The sequence below is a fragment of the Lichenostomus cassidix genome, chromosome Z, assembly GCF_008360975.1.
Source record: "Lichenostomus cassidix isolate B80296 chromosome Z, HeHo_3.0, whole genome shotgun sequence".
NCBI lineage: Eukaryota > Metazoa > Chordata > Aves > Passeriformes > Meliphagidae > Lichenostomus > Lichenostomus cassidix.
Window position 1 is genome coordinate 14,714,227 of NC_139511.1, and position 16,597 is coordinate 14,730,823.

Below are 16,597 nucleotides of genomic sequence, written 5' to 3' on the forward strand. Positions count from 1 at the left end.
TGCAGTATTACCCTAGCTTTTCACCAACCATCATTAATAGTTGACTTGTAGCTGTAGCAACAATATGAATTCCCAGTATCCAGCAAATTTGGATACAAAAGGTCTTGGAGCAACTGCAGTTTAGAAGACAGACTAACGCATCTAAAAGTACACTAAAAGATGTAAGACTGCCATCCTCTGCCATGCAAATAAGCTCTCTCTCTTGGCATCATGTCAGTAACTGCTCTTCCATCATTTGTTTCTCCCGCAAAAAAAATTGTTACAGAACTGCCTACCTTTTAACACCCTGTGGGGTTTTTTTTTCCACTTCTTTATCAGATCCAGGCTTTTGTAAAGTTTTATAAAAAATCTTTCACAGACAACAAAACACATGCAGTTTGCTGGCATTCTTTTCAGTTTCAAAACCACATAACAAATTTTTCCACGTGTTGATAAACTAGATTTTAAAAGAGGATCTTCTGGATATCTAGATAATCAACAACACAATGAATATAAACATTTTCTATAAATAGTTCACCATATGGCTATCATTCTCAACAGATTGTGTCTGTGTATTCACTAGAATATACAAGAGCTATGCAAATTTTGCCCTGCAATCATTCAAAATTCTAAACAAGATTTTTTTACTTCAGTTTTATTAAGCTTAATCAAATATATTAACAAATGAATTTGCAAAAGGCAATACAGCCAAAAAGATTTTTAAAAAGAGACACTAGGTACAAGATTTTCTCAATCTTAGGACAGCACCTTCCTTCTAATGATAGTTTTTACCTATCCAAAAAGCAGTTTCACTTGTAAACAGCGCAGTAGCTCATCAAAAAGAACGCAGTCTGGACTATGTTATGAGCAAATCTGTAGTCCAAGGAATCTGAGAGTTTCTGTATATTTTGCAGCAAACATTACTAGAAAGGCTACATATTTTATCCAGTTTTAGTAAAAACCAAACTTACTAATTTTGTATAGTTTCCTTAAAACCAATATATAAACAACTCCATGTTTTCTACTTGTTTGCAGAAGCTGCTGGGTAGCTCAGAACATCTATCAAAGGAACACGTGGCCAAAACTTGACTAGACACATGGTCTATCCTGTTCCAATTTAAAACTATTTAAGCTGGTATCACTGTATAAACATTTTCTGGAAAGTTCTTCTTGAGCTACACTGGCTTATCTGTTGGAAATCATAATCTAATTTTTGGGCTAGGCATTTTTATAGCATTTCTTATCCACTTGAACAAACATGAGTTTTAATTTCTGTAGTTTTTCAAACCTGTTACTGTTTCTCCCAAGATGTACTTACAGTAAAAATAACACATTCCCCTCTCAGTTATTAAGTTACTAAGCTTTCTCTGCTGAAGGCCTTGTACCTGACTATTTTGCCAGTCCTGAGTTCTTCTCTGTCTGTTCCTATAGCTCCCATGGTGTTTCTGTACCAGGATCTACATCACTCCAACTAAATCACTACTTGTCCCTCCATGGACACCAGTGCTCCACAAAACTTCCCTAAGTGCAGAGGAAGGAATCCCAGTCATTCCTCCTCAGAACTGCAAATTACTGCAATATTGGATAATGGCTTCACATATTACAAAAATGTCACCTTTTTTTCTCATCTTTATTGTGATAGGAATGTCACTACATTATCGTAATGTATTCAGTGTGTCTAGAAGTCCTGTACTGCAGAAGGAAAGTCACATCTCAAAGCCCAGCAAAATAATAGTATCTTACAACCATGTACAAGTTGCTGAGGTACTTCTCTGAAAATAAATGGTCATAAATGTACCTTATATATAAAGGAAAGTACATAAACAAGAAAGATAAGGCATGGTACTGTGTTCTGGGTTTGTGCCTCAGTGTTGACAACACACCAGCTTTGCACCTACTGCTAAGTACTTCTTCCATGGTTTCAACATGCTGATTTGGCCAGACAATAACAACTCTAACTTTATGAGCTTACATTAATTAAAAGTTGAGATACAGGTAATTAAATAATAGTTGCTCTTCTTGCTTTAATATATGTATTGAAGGTAAGGAATGTTCATTTGTTATTGGAGTACAATAAGGATGTACAAGTGAATCCAAGACTTGAAGAAGCAGCATGTATCTGTGTAAGCACGCAGGATATTTTTTAAAACTTGTGTAAATCAAGTTCACAGGTTAGTTGAATGTTAGTGGTCTTATTATTTAAACATACTATTTTCAAGGATAATTGAGAAATATGTTTTAACTTTACTCTTGCAGCTCGAACTCTCTCTGTATAATATATACACAGCCCTATTATTTATATATATATATACACATACATATAAATATATAAATATATAAATATATAAATATATAAATATATAAATATATAAATATATAAATATATAAATATATATATATTTTATATATATAATATATATATATATATATATATATATATATATATATACACACATATAAATGGAAATCAGAAGGAAATCTAGAAAGGAAAGGAATCCACTATACAACCCTTTCTCTCCCATAAGGAAAACTTTTTTACAGGTTCTAAAGGTATGAACTGGGAAAGGGATGAACATTAAATTTCCTGTTATTCTTTGCTGCTCAACTTTATTAGCTTTTACTGATAGCATTTGATATTATATAACCTTGTAATAAAATAGTATCATTAACTTTGTGAGGAGATTTGCTGGCTTGAAACACTTCAGACACATGTGTGGGGCAAGTGGCAAGACTGGAGAGGTGGTGTGTTGCTCCATCCAACTCCCCCCTCCCCAGAGCCTTTATGTATCCCAGCCCTGCAGTAGCCACCAATCCCTGGCACCCCGCAGACAATGCTCCACAGCTTCCCCTGGAGCCCCTAATCCAGCCCCAGAGTGGCTACCAGACTGGAAGGGCCCAGGAATGCCAAAGGGTGCTCAAGCCAGAGCATGAGGCGAGCACCTGTCTTGACCCCAAAACCCGTATTAGCCTGAAACACTGCAGGAACCAGAGTAGTAACTGTATCTCTTCTTTTTTATATCTCTTATTTTTCTCTTTTCCTTTCTTCTAATTCCTTCTTCTTGAAGTTTAAGTAAATTAAAGCTGGATGGGTTGGAGTTTGTTAAGTTGAACAGACTTGGAGCTTGGTAAGTTAATGCTTTGTGAAATGCTTTATGTTGAGTCAATGCTGCTTAAAACTTTTTCTGAAGTTCCCTGGTTTTCTCAAGTATGCCGGTTAAATTTTTGTTGGTTTGACTCTTGCAGAGCATCTTGTCAGTATTTCTCCCTTGCGTCTAACTGAGGGTACATAAATAAACCCACCTGAGCCCCTTTAAGGGACTCTGAGAGAAGTCTGGGGCTTTACAACCATCTACATCTTTAAATTGAAAGATTTCCTAGACACTTTCACTTTGAGGATCATAGGAATGCATGGATTAGATTCCCATCGACGTGTGAAGCCAGGAATGAGTAGCAGACAACAATTCATTCCCTTTTTAACTACTTCTAAAACCCTTTTACTTTCCCCTAACCACCAACCAATTAACTTGCCTAACACTTGCTGGCTCTGGGATAAAGCTCTCATAACACCCTCTCACCTAACTCAGTCATTAACTAGGTTAGGGGAGCATTTCCCTTGTAAATGAGTCCCCTAAGCATTTTCACTTTTTTTCCCTTGAAAGACCATGCTTTTTTTTTTACTTCATATGCAACTGACAGTATTTTCTCTTGAAATATGAGAAAAAGGAAATACACATAATTTCAACATCACTGTGAACTGGTAAAAATATTTTTGTCTGCACATACGTAACTATTCAGGGAAAGCTTGAGCCTGTGTCAAAGAAAGGAGTAATTAAAATATTATGGCACTCCACTTTATAAACTGATTTTTCTTACACAGTTCAAGTGCTGCCTGTGGTTTTGTTTAATTCATCTCAGGAAGCAAACAGAAGAAGAAGTAGAAACAAAATAGGTCCATCATAAATGGGAGGTCAAAATAATCATACACTCATTCAGCTTGAACATTAACTCCTAAGCACAAGTAAGGCTGAAAGTTATGCAGTTCTAGGAAGGATTGTGAAGAATCACCTAAAGATAGAGCTCACTTGAGTCTTATGGCAAAGCTTGCTTCAGTAGCCACAAGAACAGCTAGAATTGTCCTGGTCAGCTGGAAAGTATGAGCAGACATACTTTAGCTATGCTAAAAACAGTCACATAAAAACAAGCTGTGTTGGAGATGCTGGTTGCTATGGCAGATACTGGATCAGTTATTCTACTTTATGATTACAGTGGATCTAAACGATCTGTTGGTCTGTGATTGAAGTATTAAATCCATGAGCTAATTATTAATGGCTTGCATACTGTCACTTCTAGATGAGAATTTCCATACCATGTAGAAGGGCAATGAATGAAGACATTTCCAAATTAGGAAAGATGACAACAATCAGGGAATTTATTAAATAAAAAGAAATAAATGATAAGACAAGGGTGTGAAATACAGAAAAGGACAGAGGAGGCATACACATGACTTCTTTCTAACCTCTGTAAAAAGATCAAAAGAAAAATAAAATGTGTTTCGAGAGAACAGGGAATATGAATTGCCCACACAAAATGTTTCCTCCGCAAATCACAGCAGTCTTTCGCTCCCTTTGGCTCATATTGATGACAACAACACGAAGTGAAGCTCAAGAACCAGTTTGAGTCTAAAGAGCTTCTATGACAGTCTCTTTTAAAAGGACAAACAACTTTATTTTCAGTGAAGGACATGAGATAGCAATCAACAGGAGAACCATCAGAGAAAAAAAATTAGTACTGAATTGTCTCTGACATTTAACATAAAAATGACACCACTGGGTACAGACCAAAAACTCTCTAAAGTTTCACATCCTGACTGGTAATGGGTAACAGATGACATCGAGAAGATAACAGAATAATAAATTTTTGCTGGCACAATATTTTTGTGCAATTAAACTTTTGGAAAAGAACAATTTGGGTGGGGAAAGAAGTGATCTTATCAGAATGAAGACAGAAGACTAGGTATAGACTGTACAAATATTTTATATATGAAATGAAGGAAGAATTAAATATTTAAGACTAACTGCTAATGATAAATTGAGAAAATGGGATAAAACCCCCAAAATATTTTTGACATGCAAATTCACACACTTTTGTAATTGTCACTCTAGTTTCTACATAGAGAAGCAGTCCATTTCAAAAGCTGACTCACAGGACCATATTAGATGTCATCAGGAGGATTTAGAATTAAAAATGGGGAATGTTTTAGTTCAGTTTGCAACATGTAGATTTTCCAGCTTTCCCAAGTGGCAAATACTAAAAAAAAAAACCATCTAAATTTTTCTGAATTTAAGAACTTTGTTTCTGAATTTAATAAGTATTGATTCTGCAGTAAACACATCGGCCTAAAAATTGAGTTACGTTTCACAAGTAATAAAAGTTTAAAAGTAAAAAGGCAATAAAATATTAAAATAAGTTTTATTAATTAAAAACTATTTAAGAAACACTTTCTATTTCTAGCTACACTTGTCATGTCCCCAGCTGAATTTAAGATACTTTGCAACTTGAAGTAAACATTTCCTAAATTCTGTGCTGAAATTTCCTGGAGTAGTACAGGTTTGCAAAAGTTACTAATTTCTTTCCAAAGCATTATTTCAGTGCAGTATCAACATACAGTCATATACTTCTGTCTCAGACAAATTAAACTCTTCAAAATACGAATTGAAAGCCATCTGAGTATGGATCAAATACTACGGAAAAAAGTAGCTCCATTTTAAAATTGCATCTTTAAAAAGAAATGCAAAATTTATTTTATAAAATTCACCAGTAAAATCTTTGTGTATTCACTATTACAAAGTCAAAAAGACAAAAGGAAAATGTGATTATTTTCCAGGATCTCATTACCTGTGTGTCAGCAGCACCCTGAAGGCCATCTGATTCAGTCCCAAACAACCTGGCAGCAAGTTTGACCAATCCCAGTTCCATTCAGTAATGGCTGACTGTTGATACATGACAAGAAGCTAGTTAGTTATTAATCAGCATTAATATGATCAGTACATTAAAGTTCCAGCTGTGTATACTAACCAAGGAGGGGGGTCTAGAATGAGGACTTAGAAAGATGATATCAATCATGTCCAGAGAAGAAGGTTTTTATTCCAATAACACAGCAATTAATAATAATTAATTCATTAGGGATGTAGCCACTATTTATAAAAAGATAAACCAGGTTTTTAAACCATTGTTCTTCCAACTCTTGATGGCATTTTGATCAACTACTTTGTCTGAGAGCTTGATTCTTCGTCCAAAAAGCAAAATAGTTGGTAACTTTTCATGTAACAGCAATTTGCATTTTCTGCTGTCAGCAAAAAGTTTGTAATGAAAAACTTGTTATAGCTGCAATTCAAGAAGTAACCTGTATCATAGTTAGAGTGAAGGTGTAGTTGTCTATTGTTTTGTAAGGCATTCCAGTCACCAGATGGTTATTATAAACAGCATTAGATCTAGACAATATGAACACATGTAACTCCAGATCTCTTATGTAATAAATAAAAGCAATCTACAACAAGAGTTGGCAGACAAAAACCCACACACAACATTCTTATCTTTACAAAACAGTAAATCCTGTTGCATAATATTCCTTTTCATTGTCAGCAATGGTCAAGTAGTGACTATAATTCAACAATCTTTGGAGGAAATAAAGACAAAATTATTTTTGTTACACTAAAATAGCACTGAATAGTTAAAAAAAAAAAAGTTTAAGCAAGTCAAAACAATGGAAATAAACCTGAATAACAGTAAAGTATAACTTGTAGTGCATCTTTTTCTTCTTACAGACAGCACTTTGTTCCTCTGGGAGAGCAGAATCAGTGCAATTCCTCCTATTCCTTCCATCTTTATTTTATTTCTTTCCCTCTCCTTACTCAATTTACTCCCTAACCCTCATATTTGGTATGCATGATAAGTAAAGTAGAAAAACAAAGGTGAAATACAGAGTACAGAAGGGAAATAAAGGTAACAAGAAAAAAAAAAACCACTGTGAAAGTGGAAAGTGAATGAATAAGAAAAGGAGAACATCTGATAAACAAGAACTAAAGGGAAAAGATTCAACTAAGGCAACAGTGAGAGATGAACATGGGAGAAAACAGGATACTGTTCTTCACTCTACACTGAATTAAAAATAGATAATGGAGGAAGTACTTACAAAATCAAGAGGGATAACAGCAGAAGCTAAACAGTCAGTAGCAACAGTCATGAACACAAAGAGGAAAATTTTTAAGCATACCAGATAAAAATTCTGACACATAAAAATTCACAGACTGATTGGTTTTGTGAAAAAATAAAGGATTAGTTTGAAAAAAAGCCACTTCAGGAATGGGAAATAATTCCTTTCTAGCATTGATTGATACTGTTGTATATCCTAGACAACAGAGAAGCAGTATTAGCTTACTAGACAACAGAGGAGCAGTAGCACTAGCACAGATTATCAGGACAAATTGATAAAATGAAGAGCAACAAGTTACTAGGGCCAGATGGTGATTAAGACTTGACAAGAATATAAGGATGAAGTGGCTAAATTGTTAACAGAAATTACACAATTCCTAGAATCTGCTTCTGAAGTAGACAGTTGGAAGGTAAGAAATTAATCTATCATCAACAAAAGTGCTAGTTGATCTTGAAGAGCAGTTCAGTGGTCCTTGTTTCAGGAGAAATAAAATTCATAGAAACTACGATTAAGTACCTTGCTAAATTTGACATGAATGGGACAAATTAGCAAAACCTTAGAAGAAAACCGTTAAGGAGTTTTCTGTAGCCATTCAGGAGCACCTTGGCAGTCACACTCTCACCATCAAGAGACTTTAGCTGGGACTGAGGGCCCTTCACATCAGGCAAATAAGTTGATGGATTCCCCGCTTGACTCCCTACACACTCCGTGACTGACTCCGTGCAGTCAGACAAGGTTTCCCAAAGGAGAGTCTCAGATGTCTGGTTGCTTAAAGTAATTTTATCATGACGCAGCAACAGAGTAACAGCTCTAGCTCCTACCTGTGCTATTATACACTCTCACAGTTTAAGTGCTCCCTGGCCTGGTGTCTTCTGGCTGAGCCATGTTTCTGAATGTGTGGTCACCTGGCTGGTGCCACAGGTACTTTGTTGTGCAAAGGTATGAGGCAAATTCATTGCCCCTTGCCTCGGGCTCCTGCCATTTCCCCCACCCACAGCTCAATCAACAGCTGGTACAGTAACTCTACACTGAGCTATCTCCATTAAATGTATTCTTCAACAAAAGAGTCAATGATGTACAGTGACTTTTTACATATACCAACAAAGAATACATAGACTGTTTACTACAAATTATCTTTTGGAAAGTTTTTGAATTAATTTATTTTAGGAAATCATTTACTGTGGAAGCTAAGAATATGTCTACACGGCACAGTGTAGACATGCTCTTATACAGCTATGTAATTATTTTTATATATTATGTTTTATATAATACACTGTATAGCATAGTGTAACAAACATTTTCTGTTCAGAGCTGAAGCACTAAGCAGTATTATCATGTCTATTCCAATTGGCCCTTCTGAGAGAAAAGTTTTAAAAAGCAATACATAATTAATTAATGGACAAAATATGTTGTAAAACCAGTAGGTTGTTCTGACTTAGAATTTATGAAAGTATAAAACATAGACTGATATATTAAAAACACACCTAGTTACAACAGACTTGAAGAAAATAAGAAATTATTCATGGGTTATAAACTCCTAATCTTCATGGCAGTTGCCAACCAGTAACAAATTAATTTAAGAAGAAATCCATCCTTTGAGAAGAATAATTGTTCCTTGCCAGTGCACTGGTATCTTCTACAAGCAGTGGTGATAATTTTTACAGGAAACCAGACACTCAGCTATACAGATCACTGTTTTATAAATGGACAGTCCCATACCCCTAAATAAATGTACAATTTTATGGCAAAGGGAACTGAACTATTTAACAGCATTATTAAGCTTGGAAAGAGAATTAGAGAAGAGAATCATAGAATGGTTTGCATTGGAAGTGACCTGAAATATCATATCCTTCCAATCCCTTGCCATGGATAGGGCACACCTTTCACTAGACCAGGTTACTCAGATCTCTGCCCAGCCCAGCCTAGAATGCCTACAGAGATGGGGCATCCACAGCTTCTCTGGACAACCTGTTCAAGGGCCTCACCACCCTCAAAGGAAATAATTTCTTTCTAATATCTAATCTAAAGTACTCTCTGTGAGTTTGGATCCATTCCCCTTTGTCCTGTCTCTACATGCTCATGTAAAAAGTCCCTCTCCATCTTGTAAGCTTCTTTCAAGTACTGCATGGCTGCTATTAGATGACCCCAAAGCCATCTCTTTTCCAGGCTGAACAATTACAATCCTTTTCGACTTTCTTCATAAGTAAAGTGCCCCACCCCTCCAGTGATTTTGCTGTCCCTCCTCTGGACTTGTTCCTGTAGGTCCATGTCCTTCCTGTGCTGGGGACCCCAGAGCTGCATGCAGCACTGCAGGTGAGGACTCACCAGAACAGAGCAGAGGGGCAGAATCAATTCCCTTGACTTGCTGGTCACGCTACTTTTGATGGAGCCCATGATAAAGTTGGCTTTCTGGGCTGAATATGAGGGAGAACTTCTTTGCTGCCTGGGTGACTGAGCACTGGAACAGAGTGCCCAGAGATGGTATCAAGTCTTCCCCACTGGAGATATTCCAGAACCACCTGGACACAATCCTGTGCCCATGTGCTCTGGGATGACCCTGCTTGAGCAGGGAGGTTGGACCAGATGACCCACTGTGGTCCCTTACACCTGACCATTCTGTGATTCTGTGATTCTTGATTGGAAGGTCCCTTCCAACTGAAGCTATTCTATGATTCCATTGATTCAAGGAGCATATTTCTCTGGAGTGAGAAGCCTTGAGAAGCCTTGTGGAATTGGTATTTGTCTCCTTTTTCAGGATATTAACACTTTTATTGCAACATGACAACGATTAAGCATTCATTAAACAAGTAAGAAAAACAATTATATTTTACAGCAATATAACTGGTGAAATAGTCCAAAACAATCCAAACTGGGACACGAGATTATATTGTATATAAACAGAGCTGCACTGAAAAAGGATACATTTATACCACAAGTCTGTAAAGTGAATTCCATGTCACTGTAATACCATTTCTTTTCAAATATTTGAATTGAGGGCTGGAATCAAAACTTTACGATGTATTAAGAATAAATTGGAAATGACTGCATAAGATTTTTAATGCATCAAAGTGATATCAGAAACTGTGTAGCATTCTGTGTAATGAACTGGTCATTGGATGCTCCAGCAGAGATTTAGGCAACTAGATCTCTTTTCTTTGACTGTTCCATTATCAGGAAACTAAATTCTATAAGTAAATTATAATCTTTGTGTATTACAAGCATGTCTGAAGGGAAAACAGACAAACTAATGCTTCCTTTTCTTTTTTTTTTGTGTTTTACCCCTGCTTAGTCTCACAGTTCTGTAAAATCTTTGCATTTCCAAAGCATTCTTTACTTAACTGTTCAACATTTCTGTGAAAGACCTACCAGGAAGATTCTAAATGTGAACTTAAGAGTTTTGACACGATTTTTCAAAGGAATAAGACTAACCCTATGTACTAGTGCACAGATGCAATAAATGTCATTGCTACCATGGGCTTTCCTTCTCTATACTGAACATAGAAAGTATAAGCAAATGCAATTTGCTCTTACATGCAATAATTCCGATAAAAGAAAAGGATGGTAATTGCTTTTTGAACATCATGCTATTGTACAGGGTACCCTCATTAGATTCCCAATAAATAATATTCCTTTCTGCTTCATCAAATGTGAACACATGTAATTAATTCCATTTTTATAAATTCAGTCTCTGTCATTATCATGATCATAATAAGACCAACAAGTAAAAATTGTATAACCAAGAATTCAGATTTTCACAAACCTGATTGAATACTTTTGCACAAGATTGTCTGTACACCTCAAAAGGGTTGAAGACAGGCTGCTCTTCTCTGCCCTTCAGCGTTAAAGGCAGGCATTGACTGGAGGTAACACCATCCTCAGAAGAATTCTCACGAGACAGCTGCTCTTTCAAGTATTCCTTGGAAGAAAAAGCAACCACAGAATCATGCAGGCCACCTAGCTTTTTAAGTGAAATTTGCCTACATTTCAAGCATAAGTTTACAGTATCCTTGATAGAAGTTCCTTTTAATACACTGGAGATTAAACAATCTTTTAAAAAATAAAACTTTTTAAAGAATATCAGAATAATTTTACAACAAACAAGAAATAATCTCCAAAAACATGCACCCAACTGAAGTAAAATAGAACAATCTAACTTAATGTTTTGAAACTGTCATCAAATTATGTGTATAAGTTCTCATTTAATATATATATGTTAGGTATACGTAGAAGTGAACAATAATATTTTTATTACTTCCTAATTAAACTTTTTTGAAAACGTTCAACAATTACTGTTATGATTATACATCAATTCTTTGATGAACATGTTCTAACCAGTCATTTAAACACAGGAAATAAATATTCTCCCACTCTTCAAAACTATTTTTAGCTGCTTAAGCATTCAAGGACTAGAAGTAGTTTATGATTTGCATTGCAATTTTAGAAACTATACTGTAACAGATGCATGATTATTTTGGACACAATCTTTTCTGTTTTCACTTCTTCAGCTACTATGTAAATAAACCATCATTGCAGGCCAATAAAGTGTTTTGATTAAATAGAACCATTTTATGAAGAACTAGATAATGAAACATTTACACATCAATTTGCTGGAAAGACTACTGTGATTAAACCGTTTATTATTATTAAAATGAAGTCCATAACATTGAGCAAGTACTCAAGGTGAGTCATTAAGATGGGTGGATGCAAATGCTCCTTTTATTTGCAGTACTACTGAGATGACATAACATGCAAACTACCTGCCAAGGCATCCTGTGCCCATCAGTAGGTCTTTCTAAAATAATTTCATCATCTGTTTAAACTTACCTAACTATGGCCTGATCTGAAAGGCACAAGTTCACTTTCAGTTCACACAGACTGTAGCTGCTTTTCCCTTGTGGTGGCACTAGCATATGTTGTGAAATCAGCCAGAAAAAAGGAAAGGTTTCATCCAGATAAACAAGCCACATTTCTAGTACTAGTACATTTCTAGTACTAGTACCAAGCAGGGGGCCTAAGAGTGGAGAAGCACAAGGGCAAGAGAAAGAGAATGACAATCTCTCTGCTGGTTGCAGCCAAATGCCACGTCTGACCAAGAGAATAACAGAATTGTCTTAGTGTATGAAAAAACAGAACCCAACCAACCAAAAAAACAAACCCAAGAAAAAGTGAATATTGTTTTAAAACAAGATCACAAACCAACTGTGAAAACACACCCTAAATCTCTTATTTAATTTTTTTCAGCTTTCAAAAATACCTGGATTTTTATTTCGCCATTCATTCATTACTTTATGCCATAATAAAGACATTAGAGCCATGGTGAAGACAGTTATTTAAAAGGTATTTCTGTACATCTACCAAATTTTCATAAACATACTGCCTTCCATGTACACACTTTTACAAAATCTGTAGACAGCATTAAAGCTACCTGGCCCTCTGGATGTAACAGAGCTAGCGGAAGCAGACTGTGCTGCTTTTCCAGTAGCAAAACTAGAAATAGCTGTCCATGTGTTGCCAGATGAAGAACCATTTGCTTGGCTGGTGGGAAAATACAATTGTTATTTTGCAAAAGCAGTAGTCTACAGAACAGCTCAGTACTTGTTGTGTAGGATCATGTTAACCATTAACAAAATAACGGAGGTGCGCAGGTACTCCATCTCAGCTCCGCGTTTGGAAAGCAAACCAGCTCATGGAGCTGACGGCCAGCTGTAACGCCGGGGTGTTGGACCACAGCACACCACCAGGGGGAGCCCGGGGCAGAAGGGCGCATGCGCAAAGCCGCGGTGGGGGGCGGGGTTCAGGAACATGTTACTGATTTGGGGAAATGCTCAACGAATGTATGTTTATTCTGGGAAAATTAATTAATATGTATGTAAAATATAGTATATAAGCAGGAGCTTTTCTGTTCTCAACATGCGCGCTTGTGGTGGCGATATCCCCTCCTGCACCCTGTGCTGTGATAAAGAATGCCTGCTGCTTAATGCGACAGTGGTGTTAAGAAGGAGCTTTTGACAATTTCAGGAACACCTGCGTGCTCACATTCGAAAAATTCTAGTGGTACACAGCCGACCTCAGTACAGCTGTTTTTATGTCTTTAATAAAATACTGTGGATTTGGTTTTGATAAAGAGACTTATTCAGCAGTGGTAAATATATTACTTTAAGATCTCCTTTAGTATAGTAAATTTTGTAGCCTCTGAAAGGGGATTGGCTCAAAAATGTGAAGATATGAAATCACATCTGTAAACATGTGAACTATATCCTTGCTACACTGACTGGGCTTCAGACCAAGTATACAGAATATTATTGAGCCTAACAGCTCAGAAGAGTTATCTCTTTGGTTGTCACTGCAAAAAAATTCTTTTTAGAATTACTATTATTTTTGACAAATGTATGAAGGACTGTAAGCTCTATGCAGTACTACAGTATCTATTATAAACTTTTATAACATCATATCTCTATTTTCAAATACAGTTTCCACAAATCAATATCCCTTTTCACTTGCTTTACTAAGGAATATTTCTGAGAACAACAATTTTCTGTTTCATCATTTTGCTTTCTATTTACACAAGATTACTAAGCAGCATAGCATAAAGATCTCTAAACTAATTTTAAGAACACGATCCCTTGACATTTCAAGGAGTCTTTAAACAAAAGGATGGACCTTTGAATAGACAATCAAATCTATTTCTTGGTAGTCAGGCACATTAAGTGTAATTTAGGTTTTTAAAAATAATATTGAAAGGCGCGTTATCATAGTACCATGCTAAGTATTAAATGTTTTGTAATCGTTTCAAAGGCAATAGAAAGTAATAAAGTTAAATCCTTCTGTGAGTCAAGCTGGTCAGGATCTCTTTGCTTCTTCCTTTTTTTTTTTTTTTTTTTTTTTTTAAATACAGTTTTTTCCACTGAGAAATGTTCTATTTTTAAAAAAGGTCTTACTAGCTGCAGAAATTCAAGGAGAGACACCTGGGATGTGGAAAGTCAGGCTGAAGTCCCTCTTCCACCTAATTCTCTCAGCCTTATACCTCCTATTGGAGCTGTTCCACTTTGTATAAATAACCAAATACTCACAGGAGTCAGATCTTGGATCAGGGTCTCCAAAACCCAGCATGTGTGTTCTACTCCTTCAGCTAGAGTATGCTTCTATTTTTGACCCTAAAAGTTACAGAATGCATTTTTACAGCAATTTCTACAAGGCAAAACAACTCCAACAGGGAAAAAAGAAGGATTTCCATACTGATAGCTAATGGCATGGAGGTTTGGGGAGTTAGTTCAGATGTGGGAGAAGCAGATTCAATTCCCTGGTCTAAACTAGAAAGTAAAAAGATAGGAGCTTATATATGCTGTCCCCTAGGTAACTGTCCTAACTACTGGACTCTGTGCTATTTTTGGAAGTCTTTTTCTCACTCCTTTACACCAAGAGCAATCCTGAACGTGCTCCAGGTGAAAGGTTTTGTTTATTACAGTAATAATTTTCACTTCAACTCCCAAACCAGTTAATTGTTTGAGACGGAACTTGAAAAGATTCTGTATTGTACTAATGTTACATTACCATCTCTACATACATGCTTACATTGCTTCAAATGCTTTCAAATGCAGATGCATAAAGGTTGCTTTTAAGTCTATACTTAGGAAATATATAGCTGGATCTGATCTTCAGAAGCACAGTGTCAGTATGAAGGTGCTCTCCATGACTGTCGTACAGACCATAGCTGTCCAGTTGAGGCTTTTTGCTATCTATTTTTTAGAAGAAAAATCCTCGCCTCTGCTTATATTTGCATTATTTTGTATTTTATTCTAAATACTTCGTACACTTGCTGTGATTTTAACAGCACCTGCTTAAACACTCAAGGAATTTAGTAATTAAAGCTAACAACCAGAACTTTCTTAATTAAATTGTAGAGATCTGTGTTATCATACAATTTAAGCAAACATGTTTATTTCAGTGAATAAAATCAGAATGATTTTGGTAACTTGGGGCAATTTAGAACAGCCTTAGAAATAACGTGAAAATCCTTTTCAATTGCCAAAATTCCATGTGCAGCAAATAAATCTGAATATGTTTATTGTGATTTTAAAAGCACTTTAGCTGAATAGAATTGTCTAAATTAAGATTTCATGTGGATGCATTTACTTCCTCAGTACAGCCACAGGGGTTGGTTGGTTGTTTAAATCAGGACAGTTAATTAACCACATGGAATATTACTTTTTGTAACAGCCAATGCTTCAACAGCCTTCACTGATTTTTTAATTTTTATTTTTTTACTGTGCTCAGACTCCTAAAATGTATCTATGGTGTACAACATGGAACTGAATGAAGTTTATGAGCCATACTTCTGTCTAAGTACCTAAATAAAATTTCCAGTGTTTCTTTTAAAGTAATCGTTTCTGTAGAAATGCAGAAAAGCCTGAACTGAATGGATTCTGTTAAAATACAATATAGGATTCTATATTGACTTTAAAAACTATTATCACCTCCTTGACTAACCCTCAGCTGCCAGCAGACGCTGCCCCAGGCCAGTACACACCTAATTGCTCTGTGAAAAGGCCGTTTCCCTACCTCATTGAGCCGGATGATGTGATAAATTTGCCTCAGGTACTCACTACCACCTGGTTTGTGGCAGATATCCAGGACCATCACGTTTATATTCTGCTCAGTCAATCCAAGTGCATTACCTCCTTCCTCTAACGTTGCACCTTTAACTGTGACTGAGGCACTAGAATATAGAAAATATAGTTTTAAGTTAAATTTCTAAAAAGCAAAATATTAATAGAAACTCAGATAGAACTACATGTTCAGAAAAAACTGGAAGTATTTCACTTGCACAAATGTTGTTGTACATAGATCTGTCACATAACACATGCTAAACAACATTAAACTAATTTGAATCACCTTAATTGGAAAGTTGAACACATAAAACACTTTAAGGATATAGAAGTAGCAAATATTTTCGTTTCCCTTGGAGAAATATCTTTGCTACTAGAAATGGCATTTACATTCGATCTCTAGTGCATTTTTCTTTGCCTGTCACAGCACATATTAAAGCCTAATTAACATGTCAGAAAGGTGGCCATTACTCTAAGTATAGGTTAGAAGTTTTAAATGGAAGTATTTTTCTTCCCACTAGTATGTTGTTAACCATTTAAAAGGCACCTATTTGCCACTTGTTGCACATTTTGTCCTGTACTGTTTCTTGTTTTTCTTGTATTTGTTGTAAAACTGCTACCAAAGAGAATCTGAAGGTGACATTCCCAAAAGCCTCTACAATTATGCATTCAAATCTCTGATCATTGTAAGACTTCTCTCTCTGCATACAAACATAAGTTACTAGCTTAGTATTATTACTGATAAAGCCTAAGAAAGAAAAACTACTAAAATTTTCCTCAAATACTAGAGCTGCTACAC

At 35.9% G+C, this 16,597-nt stretch overlaps 1 protein-coding gene across 7 annotated transcripts in view; it reads right to left on the minus strand.

Annotated features, from left to right (window-relative positions):
* KIAA0825 (KIAA0825 ortholog) overlaps positions 1-16,597 on the minus strand; it is a 245,961-nt gene that overhangs the window by 104,137 nt on the left and 125,227 nt on the right. For all 7 annotated transcript variants that reach the window (XR_014846836.1, XM_085042658.1, XM_085042656.1 and 4 more), the window contains 3 exons: positions 15,752-15,908; positions 10,953-11,108; positions 5,875-5,969 (listed from right to left, as the gene is read on the minus strand). Coding sequence is in view for 6 of the 7 variants with exons in the window: in XM_085042658.1 (XP_084898784.1) it covers positions 5,875-5,969; positions 10,953-11,108; positions 15,752-15,908 (408 nt within the window). In the remaining variant the exon portion in view is untranslated. The remainder of the gene's footprint in view (positions 1-5,874; positions 5,970-10,952; positions 11,109-15,751; positions 15,909-16,597) is intronic.